This window comes from Zingiber officinale, chromosome 8A (genome assembly GCF_018446385.1).
Source record: "Zingiber officinale cultivar Zhangliang chromosome 8A, Zo_v1.1, whole genome shotgun sequence".
NCBI lineage: Eukaryota > Viridiplantae > Streptophyta > Magnoliopsida > Zingiberales > Zingiberaceae > Zingiber > Zingiber officinale.
Window position 1 is genome coordinate 19,889,472 of NC_056000.1, and position 22,415 is coordinate 19,911,886.

At 38.5% G+C, this 22,415-nt stretch overlaps 1 protein-coding gene across 1 annotated transcript; it reads left to right on the top strand.

The window, feature by feature from the left end:
- Positions 1–1,170: 1,170 nt before the first annotated feature.
- On the top strand, positions 1,171–21,969 carry LOC122007830 (acyl-CoA-binding domain-containing protein 3-like). Its single transcript, XM_042563352.1, has 5 exons — positions 1,171–1,976; positions 20,318–20,423; positions 20,504–20,610; positions 20,694–20,767; positions 21,661–21,969. The coding sequence occupies exons 1-5, from the start codon at positions 1,270–1,272 to the stop codon at positions 21,714–21,716; spliced, it is 1,050 nt and encodes a 349-aa protein (XP_042419286.1). The 5' UTR covers positions 1,171–1,269; the 3' UTR covers positions 21,717–21,969.
- The last annotated feature ends 446 nt before the right edge of the window (positions 21,970–22,415 follow it).

Genomic DNA, 22,415 nt, shown 5'->3' on the forward strand with positions numbered 1-22,415 from the left:
CCTCTTCCTTCTCCCCAAGTATGCATTTCATAGTTTTACAAACCTAGATGAGTTTTAAATAAAAACATATTTATGGATAAATAGTAAATAAAATATATTAAATATAGAATTGGAAAAATATAATTAATTTTATTTAAATATAAATTAGATGTAATTTAATAAAATGAACATTCATCCATAAATATTTAGTGATATTTGATTGTGAGATTTGAGATGTTTGATAGGTGAGTTCGATAAATATTTAGTGATAAATATTTAGTTAGAGATTTTTTGATTATGAGATTTGGAATATTTGAGGAGATATGAAGTTATTATGTTTCTAACCCTTGCTATTCTAGTATTATCTACGCACTTACTGCAGCTTGTAGTGCAATGTTTTTTAGATTTTTTGTGCATTTAAAAAAAAACTAACATAGGGCTCATCTTTTATACCTTTTCCTTTTCCCCAAGTATGTGTTTCATAATTTTACAAACCTAGATGAGTTTTAAATAAAAACATATTTATGGATAAATAGTAAATAAAATATATTAAATATAGAATTGAAAAAATATAATTAATTTTATTTAAATATAAATTAGATGTAATTTAATAAAATGAACGTTTATCCATAAATATTCGGTGATGAAATATTTGAGGAGTTAGATATTTAATTGATGATGTTAATATGAAGATATAAATATTTAGGAGAAATATTTAATGTTGGTGGGCATCCTCCTATCGTGCAAGTAGAATCCGAGCAGATGTCTTTATTCTCTTAAGATGATACAGTGATTGAAATATAGTGTTATATATTGTGACAGAAAGATGAATACGTTCGTCCCTAGCGTTCTCGTTAATCCGTCCCAAGGTCAACATGGAGGAGGTAAATTACGGATGACTACTAATTTTTGAAATAATGACTAGCACATAAGAAATATATTTATTTTGATTTTACTGAGATTTAAACTCAGACTAAACCTATTCGAGGGGGCAAATATAGTGTTATATATTGTGGCAATAGTTAGTAGCATCCTGATTTACCTTTTCGAACTTGTCGATTAGTAGGGTGATAAGTCTATCGCCTTTTCAAACCTTATGAGTCCGGACCGATGACACGTCATTGAACCGGCTGGGGTTTGCCGCTCCTTGCAACGCCATCTCCGTCGCCCACTCTAGCTCTAGTATATACATCACTCTCACCCTCGTCGACTTTCCTCTCTTTATTTCTTCTCTTCCCTTCTCTTTGCCGTGGAGCGGAAGCGCAGCGGAAATAACTAGATAAGCGGAGGATGGATTTCTACCAGGAGCTTCTCCTCACCGGCCTCATCTCCGTCCTCATCGCCTTCCTCATCGGCAAGATCGCCTCCATCCCCGTAGACGACGACGAGGAGACCGACCTCGCCTCCTCTGCCCATATAGCCGCCGGTTCTTCGGCCAACGCGGTCAGTGTGCATCCGATCGCGGAAAAAGAGATAGAGCGGAACTCGCCTCCCGGGGATGCTTGTCCATCCGGAGTTTCCTTCGATGATTCCGATCAAGCCGAGGCTCTTTGCTTCGAAGTCGAACTACAACGGTTGGATCTAGAGAAAGAGGAGTTCTCAAAAGAGGTGGAAGTCGGTGCTTCCAAGGTGGACGAGTCGTCGACAAAGAAAGTTGGGGATTTTGTCAAGAAAGAAGAATTATCTGTTAGGGATGAAAAAGTTCTGGATTCGTGTGGAGAAAATGCAGTGGAAAATGAAGATGCGAGTGCAATGGATGAGAAAGACGGCCTTTTGCTGCATGGGGAGGACGATTGGGAAGGGATTGAGTGTAGCGACCTGGAGAAATTATTCGGGGTGGCAGCCGAGTTTGTTGCCAGTGAGAAAGGTGGAAATGCAGTGTGCAAATTAAGTAATGAAGTACAACTGCAGTTGTATGGGCTGCATAAGGTTGCCACTGAGGGACCATGTTATGGGCCCAAACCCATGGCTTTGATGGGTTCTGCTCGCTCAAAATGGTAAGTAACCGGTGGACTTTTCTTTTTCTACCTTTTTTTTTTCTTTTTTCTTAGATTGAATTTTTATAATTGTTTTAACATAACTCTTGGGGATTGACCTTGTATTTCTGATCCTGTTAGCTCTATCATGTTGAGTTAGAGCATTTTTGTGAATGTCATATGGTTGGTCCAGTCATAAACGATAAGGATCATGATATGACGATAAGGATCATGATATGACGCATAAAAGGTAGTTTTCTATTATGAGTATCCAAGTATTGTAAGAGATGACCTATTACTTCCTTTGGTGCTATTTGTTGGTGCAATATCCCTCAGGTCAAGGTTGACCTGGGTAACCAAGCTGAGTCTTGGTTTGGGTTTAGATGTTTGACAATAAGATATTGATTGAAGAAGAGTCAAGTAGGTCAAGGTTGACTGGATACTTGACTGGGAAGTCCTAACTGGGATGTTAGGCAAAATGAAAGTCCTGGTGAGTGAAGCCAGGCAGAAGAAAAGTCCTGGTGAGTGAAGCCAGGCAAAATGAAAGTTCTGGTGAGTGAAGCCAGGCAGAAGAAAAGTCCTGGTGAGTGAAGCCAGGCAGAAGGAAGTCCTAGTGAGTGAAGCTAGGTAGATGGAAAAGTCCTGGTGAGTGAAGTCAGGCAGAAGAAAAGTCCTGGTGAGTGAAGCTAGGCCCTTAGTGAGTGAAGCTAGGCGGATGGAAAACCCTAGTGAGTGAAGCTAGGTGAAAGCCACAGTGAGTGAAGCGAGGCAGGAAAATCCGGATGGATCAAGGATGATCGGACATCCGGTCTTTGGGAAGTCCAAGTAGGTCGAAGGATTGATGGATACTTGGCATGAAAGAAAAGTCCAAGTAGGTCGATTGGACTGAGAGGTAAGGAGAAAAGTCCAGTGGGTCAAAGGATTGACCGGACACTTGGTAAGGGAGTCTAGCAGTCGAGGGAGTGACTAGATGCTAGGCATGACATACCAACAGTCAGGTTGACCGGATGTTGGTTTGGAGGTTTAGGACTTGGTTTTGGACAAAACCAAGTGCTCTGGATCGATCGATGGATCGATTCAGCGCTCGATCGATCGATGGATCGAACCCCCGATCGATCCACGGATCGATCCGTGGATCGATCCAGAGGTCCCAATCGATCGATGGATCGATTGGGGGCCTTCGCGCGATAAGCGCCGGATCGATCCGTGGATCGATCCAGCGCGCTTCAGCCGCAGGCGCTCTGGATCGATCCGTGGATCGATCCAAAGCCTCCCCGATCGATTGGGAACATTCGAATCGATCGGGATCCGACCGTTGGCGTCGTTTATAGCTGCAGGCGTTCGATGGCTGCGACATCTCTTCACCGATTCACTCCAGAGCTCTCGCCAACTCCTCCACAGCGCTCACAAAGCTCAGATCGCCAGTTCTTGAAGGATCTTGGAAGCTCTCCAAGTCAAGAGGCGGATCAAAGCCAAGAAGAGAAGCTAGGGTTAGGGGTTTGCACTCAGTGTATAAGCTTGTATTTCTTGTATCCTTTCCCTCTCTTCTTGTATTGAGTCTTGTAGGGTTTCTCCGCCCTCGGTAGTTACCGAAAAGGAGTGTTTTCATAGTGGAGGGTGCGTGCGTGGTGTGGATCCTTGGATTAGTCACCTCTTGTGAGGTGGATACCAAGTAAACCAACCGTGTTAGCGTTGTTGTATTTGTTTCTGTATTTTCCGCTGCACATCTTTGAAGGAACAAGCAACGCCGAGCACCGAGCGAACGCGACGAGCTATTCACCCCCCCCCCCTCTAGCTACTTTTGGTCCTAACAAGTGGTATCAGAGCAAGGTTGCTCTTCACCGGAATCATCGCCGGAAGGGTCAAGCATAACAAGAAAAGCTAGAGGGTGAAGAAGTTGAAGCAAATTCTTCAAGTTCAAGACTTTATCAAGCTCAACTTCAAGATGCAATTCCAAGATGGACTTGGATTTGACACAAGGGTGGCTCCACCATATTCATCTACAAGCTTCGATTCTTGGAAATCAAGAATCGAAAATTTTCTTATGATGGAGATAGAGCAATGGTTTGCTCTCATGGAAGGTTTTGAAGCTCCCACAAATTCCAAGGGCAAAGTACTCAAAAGGAGCAAGTGGAGCAAAGACCAAATCCAAAGATGTGAGGCCAATGACAAAGTGACCAAGCTTTTGGTCAATTTATTGCCAAGCAACATCTTGGAACAAATTGGAGAGTTTGAAGATGCCAAGGAGCTTTGGAGCAAATTGGCAAGAATTCATGAGATCCCCTCCACTGTATCAAATCAAGGAGAATCCAAAGAGGGCGACTCATTGGATCAAGACCAAGAGGAGGACTCCGAGGTTGAGAGATGCTCAACCTCCGAAGAAGAGGAGATCCAAGAAGCTTCATCCTCAAGGGAATGCAACGAAGGGAACAAGGAGGGAGCATACTCCTTGTTTCATATTCAAGATGATGAAGCCTCCACCTCTAGGATTGAGGGGGAGCAATCCTTGGTGACGCCGGATCAAGAAGAAGGAGAAGCTTCTACATCCGGGTCAAGAGACGAAGAGGAGGAAGTAGATTCTACCTCCACAAGTCAAGAAAAATCAAATGGAGGAGAATCAAGGTCCGATCAAGAGGAAGCTTCTACCTCCGGATCCAAAGAAAAAGATGCCACCCCTACAAGCAAAGGTATAAATATTTCAATTAATAATAAAAATCATATAATATGTTTTGAGTGTAGGGAACATGGGCACTATAAGAGCAAGTGTCCCAACTTGGCCAAGAAGAAGGGCCAAGTGGCACAAAAGGGCAAGGAGAAGCCCAAGGAGACCACCCCCGGGACAAAGAAGAGCAAGGAGCACATTGTGTGCTTCTTGTGTCAACAAAAAGGGCATTACCGAAGTCAATGCCCCAAGGGGAAGAAGATGGTCAAGGCTCAAGGAGGCACTAGTCAAGGGGGAGCCTCCAAGGTAAAAAGGAAGGTAACTTTCATTGAGCCTATTCCTTGCAAAATGGTAAAAAGCATGCTAGGTTAAATTTTTATCATTTTAATGCGATTTACCATAAGAATAGGAAGCATGAGGGCTTTAAGGAAAAGCATGTGGCCCTACATGCCAAAACTACTATCCCTAAGGCTAGGAATGTGGGTAAAAACCTAGGCAAGAACACTAAGGATAATAGATACAAGCCCAAGAATAAAAATGCTCATGGATCAAATGAAAACCAAAACTAAGGACTTAGTGATAGAAAATCAAGTCTTGAGATCAAGGCTTGATAAAATGGAAAAGACCCTAAAAAGGATGGAAAATATCCTATTAGGGCAAAATGAGCATAACCTAGGTTTAGGAGTACAAAAGCCATCCAATGGCCATAGAGGTTTGGGATACAAACCAAAGGCTAAGAAGGATGTGCCCTCTTACCATAGAGTTCCATATAGTTATGGAACAAACCCTAGGTCTAGTGGTCAAGCCAAAAATGCTAGGGAAGTCATCCCTAAGAGTATTTTTGCAATAAATGTGACTAAGACTTCTAAGAAGTCTAAGAAAGTCACAAACAAGGTCACAAGGAGTGACCAAGGCTTCTAAGAAGCCCAACAAGGTCACTAGGAAGGTATCTAGGGAAGTTATCCCTAGTGAGTACCTAGAGCATCCAAGGAGCACCAATAGGTGTTGGGTTCCTAGGAGCATCTTCTCTACCCCATAGATGGGTTAGAGAGTGTCAACTCCGATTAGAAGGGTAGTTAACCCAACTTTGAGGAAATTGACACTCAAGGAGCATTTTCAAGGTTTTAGTTAACCTTTGAAAATGAAATGGACCTTTTGATTACTCCTTGAAAGAGTAAAATGTGCCTAATGGTGGAAGAATTGATTTTATTTTAAAGTGGCACAAATTTGAGAAAACACAAGAACTACCAAGTTGGGATTTTGGTATGTTCTTAGGAAATTAAAGGCAAACTAAGCCTTAATTTAAAAGTGCTACTCTTGAGGAAACATGGAATATGCCAACATTTGAGGACATGTTTACTTTCAATTGGCATACATTAAATCAAGGAAATTAGAAATGCCAATTTAGGTTTTGACATTCTCTTGTAGCACTTTAGGGCAATCTAGGTTTAAGGTGTAAGTTTAGCTAAGACTTTAAGGATACTTAGATAGTTAATCTAGATATATTTTATTTATGCTAAATCTTGCCATGATTGTTTGCCCATCATATGTCATGACATCATGTCTATTTTTGCATTCATGTTTTATTATGAAAAATCCAAAAATACCATGTCATGACATTCATACATCATGTAGCAATAGGATATTTTCTTTTGAAAATTATTTTCTTTTGATGTATGCCATAACATAATCATGCATTAAGTTTAATTCCTTGTAATTAAGGACAAATGACATTTAACGACACTTATTGACAAGTGACATCCTAGGTGGATGTCTAATATTTCTAAAATGCCTAGATAAATATGCATGATCCCTAGATTAGGGCAAAAACCAAATTTTACATCTCACAAAGACCTCTAAGGTGACTTGTATGTGTTTTAGTGCATATTATATACAAGTGAGATGTTAGGATGATGAACAAAGCTCAAGATGGTGATTTAGTGCATTCCTTTGAGTTTTAAATTCATCAAAACACATAGTTATGTGTTTTCCCATCATTGGGAAAGCTAATGTACAAGTCATGTGCATTATGCCCAAGGAACATGATGGGATATTGGTTTTGAAAATGTTTTTAAAATGTTTTTGGAAAACCTTGGTGAAGGCTATCTTTTGATAGTAATCACCATTGAATAGTTAGACACAAACTTGAAGAAAAACACTAAAGTTTTTGCAAGTTTTCAAGTTTGTGTCAATCTTTGAAAATATGATGTATTTTCAGAAAGCTATTTTTCCATGATTAAATATGCCTAAACAATGTCTACACGAAATTTCATAATTTTGGATTTTGTAGAATTTTCTAGGGGTTTCAGTTGAGTGAAATGGAATTTCAGCAACTATCGAGTCTCGATCGATCCATGGATCGATTGGAGTTCTGAATCGATCCATGGATCGATTCAAACGGCAATTCCCGCGACAGAACATTGGATCGATCGACCGATCGATCCGAGTCTGAATCGATCGATGGATCGATTCGAAAGGTTCAATCGATTGGAACCCAACTCAATCGATCCATTGCTGATTTTGGCTGGGAAGGCCTGATTTCAGCATCTTTGAACCTCTTTGAGTCTAGGTAACCATTCCAAACCCCTAAATACATTTGTATACATACAAAGGGTGTTTTCATGTTGAAAACAAGGATGGATTGGTTAACGAAGACTAAGTAGAAGTTTAGGTTGAGGTTGTTTCAAATTTTGAATATTTGAACCTCAAAACTTCTAAATTTGGGTTTCCTAAAGGTTTAGGGATTCCAAGTCATTGTTGGTGCAATGACAGAAGTTACCACCATGTCTTTAGGGGGAGGGACTCTTTAAAGACATGAAAATTATTTTTCATGAACCTTGGAAGGTGGTTAACCTTCTGTTGTGAACTTGCTCAAGGTTGAGCATTTAAACTTGAAATGGGGAGTGGATATCCTCATTATTTCAAGTGGACACTCAAGTGGTAGATAATGCTCAAGGTTGGGTATTTGTCTACATTGAGGGAGAAGTTAAGGATAAATGAAGGGTATGGGACCTTCATTATCGTGTTGATCACAACGAGTGATGTTGTGAACAACGATGAGCAACTCTTCAGGGGGAGAGTCTTCAACAAATGGATTTGTTGAAGTGTGCCCAACGATGGGTTGATGTGTGCCAATAGGGGGAGAATGTATGGTTAAGCTTAGTCCTTCATTACCTATGGGAAGGTCATAGGGGGAGAATGAAAGGACTCATGAAAGGGAGTAAGTTAGGCTTTCATTACCTAGAGGGAGTTTGCCCTCTTAGGGGGAGAATGAAGAGCTTAATTTATGCTTTCATTACCTAGTGACATGAAGAAGGAGGCTATGGGATTAGCCTAACTTACATATGAGATTGTAAGTGTTATTGTGGTATTGTCAAACATCAAAAAGGGGGAGATTGTTGGTGCACTATCAAGGTTGACGGTAACCAAGGTGAGTCTTGGTTTGGGTTTAGATGTTTGACAATAAGATATTGATTGAAGAAGAGTCAAGTAGGTCAAGGTCGATTGGATACTGATGGAAGTCCTAACTGGATGTTAGGCAAAATGAAAGTCCCGTGAGTGAAGCCGGGAAGAAAAGTCCCGTGAGTGAAGCCAGCAAATGAAAGTCCCTGGTGAGTAAGAAAGTCCCGTGAGCAGGAAGTCCAGTGGTGAAGCTAGGCGGATGGAAAAGTCCGTGAGTGAAGCGCGGAAGAAAAGTCCGTGAAGCCAGGCGGAAGGAAGTCCTAGTGAGTGAAGCTAGGCGGATGGAAAACCCAGTGAGTGAAGCTAGGTGAAAGCCCAGTGAGTGAAGCCAGGCAGGAAAATCCGGATGGATCAAGGATGATCGGACATCTGGTGGGAAGTCCAAGTCAGTCAAAGGATTGATTGGATACTGCGTGAAAGAAAAGTCCAAGTAGGTCGAAGGATTGACTTGGCATACAGAGAAAAGTCCAAGTGGGTCAAAGGGATTGACCGGACACTTGGTAAGGGAGTCCTAGCAGGTCAAGGGAGTGACTAGATGCTAGGCATGACATACCAACAGGTCAAGGTTGACCGGATGTTGGTTTGGGAGGTTTAGGACTTGGTTTTGGACAAAAACCAAGTGCTGGATCGATCAGTGGATCGATCCAGGCTCTGGATCGATCAGTGGATCGATCCAGACCTGTCCCAGCGAACAGAGAGCTTCTGGATCGATCCGTGGATCGATCCAGAGGTCCCAATCGATCAGTGGATCGATTGGGACGTGGCTGCTTCGCGCGATAAGCGCTGGATCGATCCGTGGATCGATCCAGGCGCGTTTCCAGAGCACAGAGGCGCTCTGGATCGATCCGTGGATCGATCCAAAGCCTCCCCGATCGATTGGGAACATTCGAATCGATCGGGATCCGACCGTTGGCGTCGTTTATAGCTGCAGGCGTTCGATGGCTGCGGTATTGCTTCACGTATTCACCCCAGAGCTCTCGCCAACTCCTCCACAGCGCTCACAAAGCTCAGATCGCCAGTTCTTGAAGGATCTTGGAAGCTCTCCAAGTCAAGAGGCGGATCAAAGCCAAGAAGAGAAGCTAGGGTTAGGGTTTTTGTACTCATTGTAAGCTTGTAAGCTTGTATTTCTTGTATCCTTTCCCTCTCTTCTTGTATTGAGTCTTGTAGGGTTTCTCCGCCCTCGGTAGTTACCGAAAAGGAGTGTTTTCATAGTGGAGGGTGCGTGCGTGGTGTGGATCCTTGGATTAGTCACCTCTTGTGAGGTGGATACCAAGTAAACCAACCGTGTTAGCGTTGTTGTATTTGTTTCTGTATTTTCCGCTGCACATCTTTGAAGGAACAAGCAACGCCGAGCACCGAGCGAACGCGACGAGCTATTCACCCCCCCCTCTAGCTACTTTTGGTCCTAACTCTATCCACAACTTTTAAAGATTTGCTACAATTTAAAGTGAATTATTTATATTTTAACTTGAATTTGAAACAGTGAAAATTAATAGGGACAATACCATGAATATTGAGATTTCTGTAGTTGTGAAAATAGTAGAAGGTACCTATTTGGAAATATTAACTTTTTAAAATAAAAATATACAGAATGGTGGTAATGGCCAAAATGATTCACTAAGTTTTTGTATTTTGCGATGAGTCTTACTTACTATTCAGGCTTTATCTGCTTGAGTTAAGATCGCAGGCCATTGCCCCTTGGATACATGAGAATAACATATATTCTTCTTAAGATTTTTTTTCTTTCAATTTTTAGCTAACTCTATTGTTTGTATGTGCATTGGTTACAAAGCTAGAGTTGATGATCATTGGTCTAATGGACATATCCTTAACCTTCAGTAAATTTTAGGGATTCTGAACAGTAACTTAATCTTGAATGAAATGGCTTGGGCAAAGTTTAGGCTTAGAGGCAAAGATAAAAGTGGCTCAAATTTGTGAGTGAGGATTTATTGTTATGCTTAAGTTGGTCATATATTACTTACAAGCTTGTCTCGAGATTGGGGTGATTCATTTTTGGCTCGAGAAAGGGAGCCTTGGCGCAACGGTAAAGTTGTTGCTATGTGACCAAAAGGTCACAGATTCGAATCCTGGAAACAGCCTCTTGCAAAAAGCAAGGTAAAGCTGCGTACAATGGATCCTTCCTTGGGACCCCGCATGGCGGGAGCTTCGTGCACCGGGCTTCCCTTTTTTATGAGATTCATTAGTGAAGGAGATCCTTGGCGCAACGATAAAGTTGTTGTCGTGTAATCTAGAGGTCGGGTTTGAGTCTTGAAAATAGCTTCTTGCAAAGTAAGGTAAGGGTGCTCACAATAGACCCTTTTCCTGCATTGACAGGAGCTTCGTGCACTGGCTTGTCCTTATAACAGTCATTAGTTTGGATTTTTTTTTTTTCACACATTGTTTGCTGATGTCTATGTTTCAATGGTTCAAGCACTAATGTTATCTTACCAAGTTCAAATAGAATTTCTATGTTTGATTTGGTTTTGGACTGGAATTCACTGTCATAACAATTCTAGCTCATAGACCTGACCCATGCACCTTGTCTACTAAATTTGGTGCCAATTTAATGATGGTATAGCCTAGGCTCCTATCCTGTTAGAAATATGGAGAAATTATCAAGAGCAAAAAAACATCTCCAGTTATCAATTGATAGGCTCCTTTTTTCTGGTTGATGTTTAATTGTTGATGGTTTTGATCATCATGCTCTTCTTGCCTACTTCGGTGCCAATTTAATGGCATAACATAGGTTTATATCCTGTCATAAATATGAAGAAGCAATTGCAAAGACTAAACTCCATGGAGAAGCATTTGTGAAGACTAAACTCCTCAGTTATTAATTCGTAGGCTTATGCTTTCACTGGATGATGCTGGCTTTGATTATCATGGACCTGTTTTACAAACTTCGGTACCAATCTAATGATGGTATAATATAGGCCTGTCAGAAATATGGAGAAGGTACTAAGAAATATACCCCCAGTTATCACATAGGCTCATGCTTTTTCTGAGTGATGTTGAATCATTGATCATTTCGATCATCATGTGCTCTATACCTACTTTGGTATAAATTTAAACATAGGTTTACCTCTTATCAGGAGTATGGATAAGAATTGAAAAGAGTAAAGCATGCCTTAGATATTAATTTATAGGCTCACGTTTTCCCTGGACAATGTTGATGATTTTAACCATCATGAATGCACACTTTTTTTCTTTTTCTTTTTACTTTGGTGCCACTTCAATGATGGTATAACGTAGGTCTGTCAAAAGTATGGAGCAGCTTTTAAGAAAAGAAAAAAAACGTTCTCAATTCATAGGCTCATGCTTTTTCTGTGTTGTTGAAATTGTTCATGATTTTGATCACCATGTGCCTCTTTTACCTACTTTGTTGCATACTCATAGGACCATGTGTTGGATTGAAATAGACGAAGTGGGGGAATTCGTTCATAGTCCAGTGACTACTATTCTAAGGCTTGCGATTCCTCTTCTCTCTGAAAAATTTCGGAGAAGAAGCAACCTCATACAATGAAAAAAGGAGAATAGTGACAACACTACTATCTCCTTAATTAAATGCAAGTAAGAAAAGTATACTGATAATGTGGAGATTACAAATCAAGCATAGGTTGTCGGTGTGCCTCACAACATCGTAGTAGTAAATCTTGCACGAACTGTAGCAACAAGAGCAAGATGGAGTGTAGAGAGAATAGATGTTGAGCCTCGGGCCTCGAGGCTTTTTTTAATAGGCCTCTTCTAGTCGATTGAAAATCATTCAGTCGACTGAACATCTATCATATGACTTGTCCCCGCTCCTTTCCTTGCTTGCTCGGATCTGATCTGATCGATCTCGCGAAATTCAAGTTTTCGATCGACTAAATTGATCCCTAGGGGTTTCATTCCCTGCGACAATCCAATCATATCCGATCCAATATATCTTTCCATATGGGGTTTAGTCGACCCTTGTGATCAGTCGACTGAACCTGTTTTCCTTCTCTGGAGATAAGGATTTGGCTTTGCTTATCCACCTGGATCAGTCAACTAAACATGTTTTCCTTCTTGTGGAGATTCGGATCTGCCTTTGCTTATCCACCTTGATTAGTCTGTTCAGTCTGAACCCCTCGGTTGACGAAAATTTTCCTTTTCTACAAAACAGAAGTTAGCACAGATAACACAAATAATGATCTTGCAAAACAAAGTTAGATAATAGATAATAATATGCATGAGTGATATAGACGGATAGAATTGTCTGGATCTTGACTTAGAAACCTTTGTTGGTTTCTTCAATAGGATCATTGCCTAAGGTTTGTCCTAATTGGAACGCGACCTCATTGTTCTTCTTTAACCACTCCTCTCCAAGAGCTTACCTGCCAAACATCTGGCCCTCTAAACCTGTTTGGACTTTATCCGCTTAGCATCTAATCAGTCTGCCAAGGCTTTCTTCTTATTCAATATCTTGTCCTCGCTAACTTATCGAATTCATCTTGCCATATGTCTAGTCCTCTAACCCATTTGAACTTCATGCTTGGTTTTTCCGATCTGCCAAGTCTTCCATTGCCTAGTATCTAGTCCAGCTGACCTACTTAGGTCTTTCCAAGTTGAGCAACCTGCACATTTGATTAATCCATCATATGACAACATGACTTAACTTGAATTTTTTACAATATCAAAACATAGGTTCGATTCTGGCGTATCCTGTACCAATAATCTCTCAACTGCCCCCCCAAAAAAAATTTCTTAACTTCTAATCTCATCTCTCCCTCTTTGACCAACATAAAAAAGAATAAGATCATTGCATAAATTTTCAATAGAGATTTGAAATAAAACAATGCAATCTTCATGAACATGCTTAAAAAAAATTTAGCAAAAAGATTTGCACAAAGGTTTGGAAGATGGACAAAAATTGCATTTGAAAAATAGAATTTTCAAAAATATTTAAGATTTTGCTAAGAAAATATTTTTCAAGGTAAAATAATTTTTGAAAATATTCCTAAGTATTAATGTAAAACTTTTTGAAATGCATTTTTCAAATTGTTTAAAATATTTTCCAAAGAGAAATTTAAAGGAAAAGAATTTTCTAAGTGAAATTTTTTAAAAGAAAGGAATTTCCAAAAAGAAATTTCAAAGAGAAATTTTCAAGGAAAAGATTTTTCAAAGAAAATTTTTAAAAGAAAAGAAATTTCAAAGAGAAATTTTAAGGAAAATAATTTTCAATGAGAAAAGATTTTTCAAAAAATATTGCTCCCCTTAACTTCACATTTTCTTTTTAATTTAACCTAAAGTCAAGCATGCATGATAATTAATTAAATATGTCAAGCACACACAAGATGTACTAATTATGCATATCATAGGCAAGTCAAAATCAAATAAAACTACAGCACCAAGTGCCCAATAGGCAAACATAACTAGAGACCAAATACAGCATCAGATAAGTCATAAAACTATTAGATAAGGCCTATGTAGACTGTCTGGATCTAATTGAATGAAGGTGGGGGCTGTTGGCCGATGTGCCAAGCCCGGAGATAATCAAACATGTCATGCTGCTCATGTCGCATCTCGTGTTGCTGTTGTTGCATCACTATCTATGTCTGTCATATCTCTAGCCGATGTTGCGCAAGAGAGTCAAGACGCCCATCGATCATATCTAGACGTTCATGGATCCTCTGATAACCTCCTTGAGCATGAGCGTTAGGCACAGAAGGTGAAGCATGACTGTGATATGGCGAAGGTTGAGCTAGTCAGCTAGATATGGTGAAACCTCTTCACCAGTAGGCATTTGTACTTGTACTGGTTCGGGTTCCTCAGGCTCTTCAAGCACTTTATTCTCCTGGGCACATGCACCTCTCTTGTGCCGTTCCTTGAACACTAAGGCCTGGCCATCAATATTTATGTCAACCAAGGATAACTACCCCATGCCTATTTTGTCATAATGTTGAGATAGGGGTTTAACAACACCACCGGCAGTAGTTTTTATGCCATATGATGAGAAGATGATAGTGATGATATGACAATAGGCCATATGGCATGTTCCGGATGAACTATATCCGAAATAATGAATGATGGTCTTGCAGACCCAGAGACCTATATCAATGCCAAGATAATGCTTGAGAGCATACATAAGAAAAAGGCAATATGGTCTGAGGACTGCTAGATCTCTTGTGGCTAGAGGGAGTACACAACCTATTATGGTTTTGATAATGCATTGCCATGTGGACTTAGATTTACTAAACTCATTGTTCTAGGTCTAGGATTGTCAAAGAAGTTAGCATACATAAGATCTAGGGTTAAATGAGTAAAGAGTGCTGGCAAGGACTCAAGATAGATGGGAAAGGTATAAAATTGATTATTGGTGGTCTTGGCATCAAGATAACATTTAAGTATGTCGAGAGAGAAAAAGAAATTACGGCATGCAACCCTAGTTTTGTAGTTGAATTCATCTATTTGGATGAGATTATGATAGAATTCAGCACAAAGTTCAGAGTTAATATATTGCATGCAGGTGAAAACTTTAGAATTGGCATAATAATTGATTTATTTCTACAACATTTGGTGGTTAGTGTTGTAGAAAGACATATCAAGATATCTAGACCCTAAGGGAATGAACTCCCTATCAGAAAAGGTTCGTCTATATTCTTTAGTAGGGAATCTAGGGTTTTCGTTGGGCTTAGATGGACCAGCTTGGTTTTGAACATTCTGGCGTTTCTTGTGTCTATAAAAATAGGCAATATAAGGAAAGAAGGACAAGATGATATTAAAGAGAGAAATTTAAGAATTTTACCTAGGCATTGTGGATGATTCGTAGGGTTTTGGAGACCTTCGGAAGTTGAAAACGCTCCTTTTCGGCACTAGGAAAGAGAGGAAGAGGTGAAAGTTTTGGATGAGGGGTTAGTTGGCTTCGGGTGCATTTTTATAAGGGCGGATCAGTCAATTGATAATTAGTCGACTGATCAATTTAATGTGCAAGCGATCGTTTAGTTTCAATGGGACCGCTGAGTTCAAGTTTTGTGGTTTGGTCGATTGATAACGATTTATCAGTCGACTGAACACGTTAGGTCATGTCAACCGTTTCAACTCCCGAGTCGACTTGGCGCGTCAAGCTGACTATTGACTTCCCAAGGTTTATCAGTCGATTGATAAGGGTTTTTCAGTCGACTGATTCAAAATTTTTAAATTCCAAATGCGTTTTGACATTTCACCATTATTAGTCGATTGAACATGGTGTCCAGTCGACTGAATGACTATTAAAAGATGTTTTTCAAAATCTTTAGTCTTAAAATATATCATCTAATAATTCGTAATGTCTAATCCATTTTTTCTTAACTTACTTGATATTGAATGATCAAATAAGTTTAATGTTGAGTTAGTCACGTTTAGTGTTTATTTTGAGTTTAGAGCCTTTGGTTCATATCAATGCACTTGTCTACATCTTGAACTCAAGGTAGGTCCTAACATCTCACGCTCGTCTATGTGGCTCAATACACAAACTTGTTAATTCTTAAGCCTTTGTGAGATGCAAAGGCTACCTAGATCTATAGATTCATACAATATATGGTACAGCCTAGGCTAGTTCTAAAATAAAAAATTAGATAAGTATAAATTCTATGAACATAAAGAATTGTTTAATTTTAATTGACATCTCACCGATCCTAAGTGAAAGGGAGCCTTGTCGCAACGGTAAAGTTGTTGTCATATGACCAAAAGGTCACGGGTTCGAATCCTGGAAGCAACCTCTTGCAAAAAGGTAAGGCTGTGTACAATGGATCCTTCCCCGGGATTCCGCATCTCATCGATCCTAAGTGATAAAAAAAAAATAACCTTATAGCTGTGTGAGATGATTCGAAGATTATTTAGATTATTTAATTTAATTTTAGTTGTCTTGAGATTTTAATAACTTAGAATTATATTTGGATTAATTAAATTAACTAAGTTAAACATTAATTAAGTTAATTTTAATTAAGGATTCAGATTATCTATTTAGGATTAATTAAGTTAATTTCAGATCATTTAATTAATTTAAAATTAATTAAGTTAATTTCGGATTACTTTAATTAAGTTAAAATTAAATTAAAAATAATTAAGTTGATTTTGAATTACTTTAATTTGATTAAGTTGATAATTAATTTCGAATTTGATAATTAATGTTGTTTAGGATTAAGTTAAAATTAATGAAGTAAAGATTAATTAAATTGATATTGGATTTAATTGAGTTTGATTTAAGTTAAGGTTAATTAAAATTAATTTCGAATTAAAATTGATTAATTAATTTAGGATTAAAACTTATCGGATAAACATTCATTTCGGATTAAATTAAAATTCATTGAATTTAATTAGTTTTGGATTAATTGGATTGATTAAGTCAATTATTGAAAATTAATTCTTATGTGGTTAAACCAATTATTTTTGGATTTATTATTTATTATTTGAATTAAGTTAAGGTTAGTTTATTTCGAATTAAATACAGATTTAATTAAATTAAAGTTAATTGTGAAAGTTAATTTAGGATTAATTGAATTAGTTTAAGTTAAAATTAATTATTTTCGGATTAAAATTAATTAATTAATATTTGAATTGATATTTATATTAAATGTTAATTTTGAATGAAATTGATTAATTTGATTATTGATTAATTGAAATTAAGATTGATTAATTGATTTGAATTGAAGAAGGTTGACTAACCTTGTGGTAGATTCAAACTTAGTTTTGGGTTCATCAAGAAAGAGTTTATAAGACAAGTTTCCAATGATGAGTCACAATAGACATCATTAAAGTAATCACGTGCCTAAAACAAAGGTTCTTCAAGACAACCAACTTAAAGAACTTAATACTAGGTTTTAGTCTAACTAGCTGATGTTTAACTGAGGTAGCTTCAATTATATCCACTAGGTCTAGTGCACCAGGTAAAACACATATGATTCAACCTAAACATGCATTCGACAAAGTTTCCTTAGTCTACTATCATCCGGATCCATTCCGATGCTAGGTTGTCAAGGTTGGTTAAACTTTTTCATATCTAACCGTTCTAAATTATTAAAATAAAACTAAGCATGCATAGTTAAAACAATAAATCAAACAATCATGCAATTAATTTTACTAAGAAAGAATGGTTTTTCTATTGGCTTCCTTGAATCATAACTTAGATAAGGTCTATCTAGGTAGTGAATTTGATTTTTAGGGATCCAATATTGATTTGGTCCAACTTTGTTAATTAAACATGCCTTGGGAACCTATGCTTGGATTTGGTTTCTAACATTTTGACTAAGCAAAGACAAGTAAGATTTGTTTGTTGTGTTAGCTTTGTATTTGAGTCCAGATTTGTTGTGCACGGCTCGTTGGGACCCAAACATCATATTCAAATATTTAGAGCCTAAGTTGAACCTTTCTAATGTTTCTTTGATCCCTAATCTTTCAAGATGGATTTTTTTTTCCTTAAGTCTTGCAACTTGAGTTGAGTTTCCATCTAGATGATGGTTAGTTGAGGGATTCAAGTTGACTTGTTCTTTATGGTGTTCGATTTAATAAGCAAGTTAATATGATCCTTGGATTTAACTAATTTCTTAGTTAGGCTTAATTATTGTAAGCATTTTATTTTCTAAGGGAGAAGTTATCTTATCATGTCCTTTTGAACTGGATACGGACTCGATTCCTTGGCTTGACTTGGACTCGGAATCGGATGTGTCATTTCTTGCTATAAGTGCCATGAAGCTCGATTGCTTCGGTTCTTCCTATCTGACTTCTCCTCCTTTAGGTTTGGGCATTCGTATTTGTAGTGACCTTTTGTGTTGCACCTGTAGCATATTTCCTCCGATTTAGGTTTACTCGAATTGTTTTGTACCACCCTTTTGAGATCTTGTTTGGAGAACTTCTTCTTCTTGGTAAATATCTTCTAGACCATGTTTACTATTTCTTCTTCGTTTTTGAGTTTGATTCTGACTCACTTTCGAACTCTTATTTTGACCGGGATTTGATCTTGACTTCTTGGCTTCTATTTTGTTCTGCAAATAAGGCAATATTTATTTTGATGAGTTAGCTTGCTCATGTAATTCTAATTCACAGAACATTTCGTCTAATTTAATTATAGAAAGATCCTTCGAAACTTTGTACTTATCTACCATAGATGGCCACAAGGAGTTTCGAGGGGAGTCTTTTAGAGCGTAACTTTTGATGTCGCGGTTTTCGAGTTTATGTTCGATCAAGTGGAGCCCATTTAGGATGTCATTTATCCTCGAGTATAGTTGACTAGCGGTTTCTCCGTCTTGCATTTTACAATTAAATAGTTGATTTCAAAGTAAATCACACTTCGTTACCTTGGAGTCTTTCATTCCTTTGTGAAGCTCAACTAGTTTGTCCCATAATTCTTTGGAGTTCTCGAAGGGACCGACCTGGTTGAGTTATTCCTTGTCCTCGCTTACCTATCAAATCCATCTTGTCAGATGTTTGGTCCTTTGACCTATCTGGATTTCTTGCCTTGTTTCCACAATCTACCAAGTCTTCCTTTGCCTAGTATATGGTCCAGCTGACCTACTAGGTCTTTTTAATTTGAGCAACCTGCACACTTGATTAATTCCTTAGATGACAACATGAATTAATTTGAACCTTTGACAACATCAAAACATAGGTTCGGTTTTGGTACATCCTACACCAACACCATGTTGATGATTTTTACCATCATGCACCTCTTTTACTTGGGTGGCAATTTAATAACGGTATAATGTAGGTCTGTCAGAAGTATGTAGAAGCTATTAAAAAAAGGAAACATATCCCAGTTATTGATTCATAGGCTTATGATTTCTAAGCAATGTTGATGATTTTGATCATCATTTGCCTCGTCTAGACACATTGCTAAATTTTAAGGTGTTATAACATGGGTTTATATCTGAAAAATCTGTTGAGAAAACAGAACCTAACCCAATTTTAGCTCTTATTTTCCATGGATATTCTTGATTTACTTCTTGATTATATCTTAGTTTGTCATCAATGAGCTTGGATGTGGATATTAATGGAAGGAATGAGAATGGGTTGTGGGCTTCCAAGAGGAAACCATTCTGCATAGATATGTGACTTAGGTTGGAGGAATTCCTACAATCATTGTAAGCCGAATAAGAAAATTACCTTTCTACTTCAAATTCCACATTTTTCTTTTATGAATTACCATTTTCAAATTTAGTGTTCTTATTCAGAGAGATGAATTTCCCGACCTCCCAACTTGTTTTACTTTGCTTCAGAAACTTGTTTCATCATTGATCCTGTCCGAAAGCGGGAAGATGGAAAACTGGGGATGTGGCGTCTTCGCTGACCGACTGTAGACTTCGCTCCCCTCTGCAAAACAAGTAACATCAGTGCCGAGCCAGGGAAGAGGTCCCCAGCATTGGCTCTCTGACGCTCAAGTCAGTCACCGGAAGTGGAGAAGAAGTGGAGCAACAGTAGAATTAGCACCAAACGGTAATCACGCGTACCTCCGTCGGTGATGGACCCCCCTTTTTATGGAACCCTGGTGTGCAACGTGTGTGCTTCTCGAGGCATGAGCATGCTCTCCAATATGTCCTATAAAAGGACCTCTCAGGAAAGTACCCCTGACACCATACCATAACACATATGCCTGGCAAGACAAGCTTCCGTCGTATGATCCGCCTATCAACCATGCCTAGTATCAGTGGCACTACCTCCCAAAAGGATGTCGAGAGATACTACAGTGGTCCCGTCGCTTGGCCCAGCGGGATAGCCTCTTGGCCGGGACTCCACTCCCTCGATGGTCAGGTCCTGCTGCTTGGTCGAGCGGGGTAGCCGCTCGGCCGAGAGCCCTGTGTCGACCTCAGTTGCTCTTCCGTGCGGTGACTGTGCAGTAACATACCTCCCCCGTTTGGCCAAGCTATCCGGTCTCCTTTAGCGTTCTGTGGCTTCGTACTGAATGTCGACTGTCTTACGTATTATCCCGAGCTGGACGGGTGGTCCGCTCGGACATGTCCCCCACCGGTCGGGCTATGACTGTCCCGACCAGCTGTTGCAATTGTCTTCCGTTTGACCTTTTGACATATGAGCGTTGACCACCTTGACTTTGACCTCCATCTTGGTAGTTGATCACGTGCCAGGTGGGCCTCCCTATATCGCCGCATCAATCATGCTTTCCTCTTCCTCCACTATAGGATGATTTAAGACCATGGCTTTGGTTATATATTTTTGTTTCTAGTTACTATCAGAGTGCAAAAAAGTAATATGCTTCTAATGGAGGGCCCTCTCGCATCTACTTTCCTAGGCATGCTTGGCAGAGGTTGGGGAACATAAGTCCAGAGGCTGCAATGGAAGAATATATCAGTCTTCTCGCTAACAGCATTCCAGGATGGATAGTACACCAAACTATGGTAAGTTGAGTGATAAGGATGCCTCTTGTGATCATTTCTTGATGTGAACTAATGCACTCTTGTTCACGAATATCTGCTAGGCTCAACCCAAAGATAATGATTGCAAAGATCCTGGAGCAGTAGAAATCTCTCAAGTTGATCACAATGACTTAAGGTCACCTTCTCACTCTAATTCTGGAACTGAAAGGTAACATTTTTATAATTTCTTAAATACTTCAGTTACAGATTAGAAATTTCTGGGAATAGCAGAGATTAGCCTTTGACTTGCAGGTTAGTGGGAGATTCTTATCCAGTGAAAGATGCCACCGATGCTGTAGCTACTGATCCCAAATTTTTGAACGATGGTATATTTCATGAAACCATGAATTTTTAGATGTCGACTTATAGATACTCCTTATATCCAAATTGATAACTGTCCAAATTTTGTCTTATGACACTTTCTCTGACTAAATCGAGTTCATGCATTTAGTGGTTTGATTATTGTGGTGACATAACCCTTCTTGAACGCCTTCTCAGATTGTTGTTTTTTTAATCCTTGAGAGAAAAACTTGTAATGTGGTGAAAAGAATCATTATACTCGTACAACTGTAACATCAATGATTAGGACTAAATTTATACTGGTATAACTATTTAATTCTAACATTCCTAGTCAATCTGCTTCACAATATTGTATAGTCTCAAGATACTCTCTTCAATATGAAAACAGAGTTGATAAGACACTTAGAAGTAGATAACATAGACGCACACAACTTTAATGGTACTACCATTTGATGTGTGTTTTTTTCCTGAACTTGGTTATATTAATTAGAGAAGACTTTTTTTGTCTTTACTCAAACTTGGTAATCATGGGCTGCAGAGAAAAACAATGCATGAGATTTAGAGTTCTACAATCTTCTCTCGTGAGAGGAAGTAAAAAATCTTTAATTAGAGAGTAGAGTAATTTACTAGACAGAGGTGCAAATGAAGCAACAAGGAACAAAGAATAAAAAATAAAATTGAGGGTTCTTTAGAAAACCCATGTTCCATAATTATCTTCTTGTAACTACTTTTTGGATTGTCATGTTGCCTGTTAATTTCAGTTTGACCCCCTGTTAAATTTTTTATGTCCTCTAAAGGTAATTGTTGTCAAAAATGCCTTCCTAAATTTAATGTATTGAATTCTCACATTTTTTTTAAAAAAAAATAAGAAATATATTTGCTTTATCTTATATTAGATCACAATATATGTTTGCTACAGGACTGACAAAGCTGTTCCTTGTCAACCTGCTCTCACCAACAAGAGTGGCATTCTGAAGTCACTTCTAGCAAATCAAACCAAAACATTCATGGAGTTGGATCTCTTGTACATAGTATGTGTGTCTATTGCTGATCTTGCGATGTTCCAGTTTTCATTATCTATGTGATGGAGAAAGAATCACAAGGTGTTGGTAGTAGAAAAACAATGCATATACTTATCCATGTCTGATTTGTCAGCTTTAAAATGTATAGGCTGAGTACATATATATATATATATCAAAGGTTGTTTCCCATTATTCTCGATCGTCCATACACTGCTCGCCTTTCTGTCACTCTCCATCTTTCAAGAGAAGTTTTCAAATTCATGTCATTTATCCTCTTAATTATTATTAATATTGTTTTTTTTTATAGCATATGGCATGATAAAAGAGAATTGATAAAAAAGTTTAGTATTATTGATGGCGCTGGGATGCTGCAGGAGTGTGTTTTTTTTTATCAAATATTTTATAATTGAGTTTTAGTTTTGACGAATTAATGAATAAATTTTTTTAACGAATTAATAAATAATTTTTTTTTAATAGCCGGAACATTTTGACAAATCTATCATTAACCCTCAATTTTTTTTAATCAGGAATCAGACCCTTGGATTTCTAACCGTAGTACTGAAACCATCAACCGCTTTGCTGCTGCAGGGAAGTAGATTAGTTTATTAAGTTTTTTCATGAGAATATAGAAATAAGGCATATTTCTTTCAAA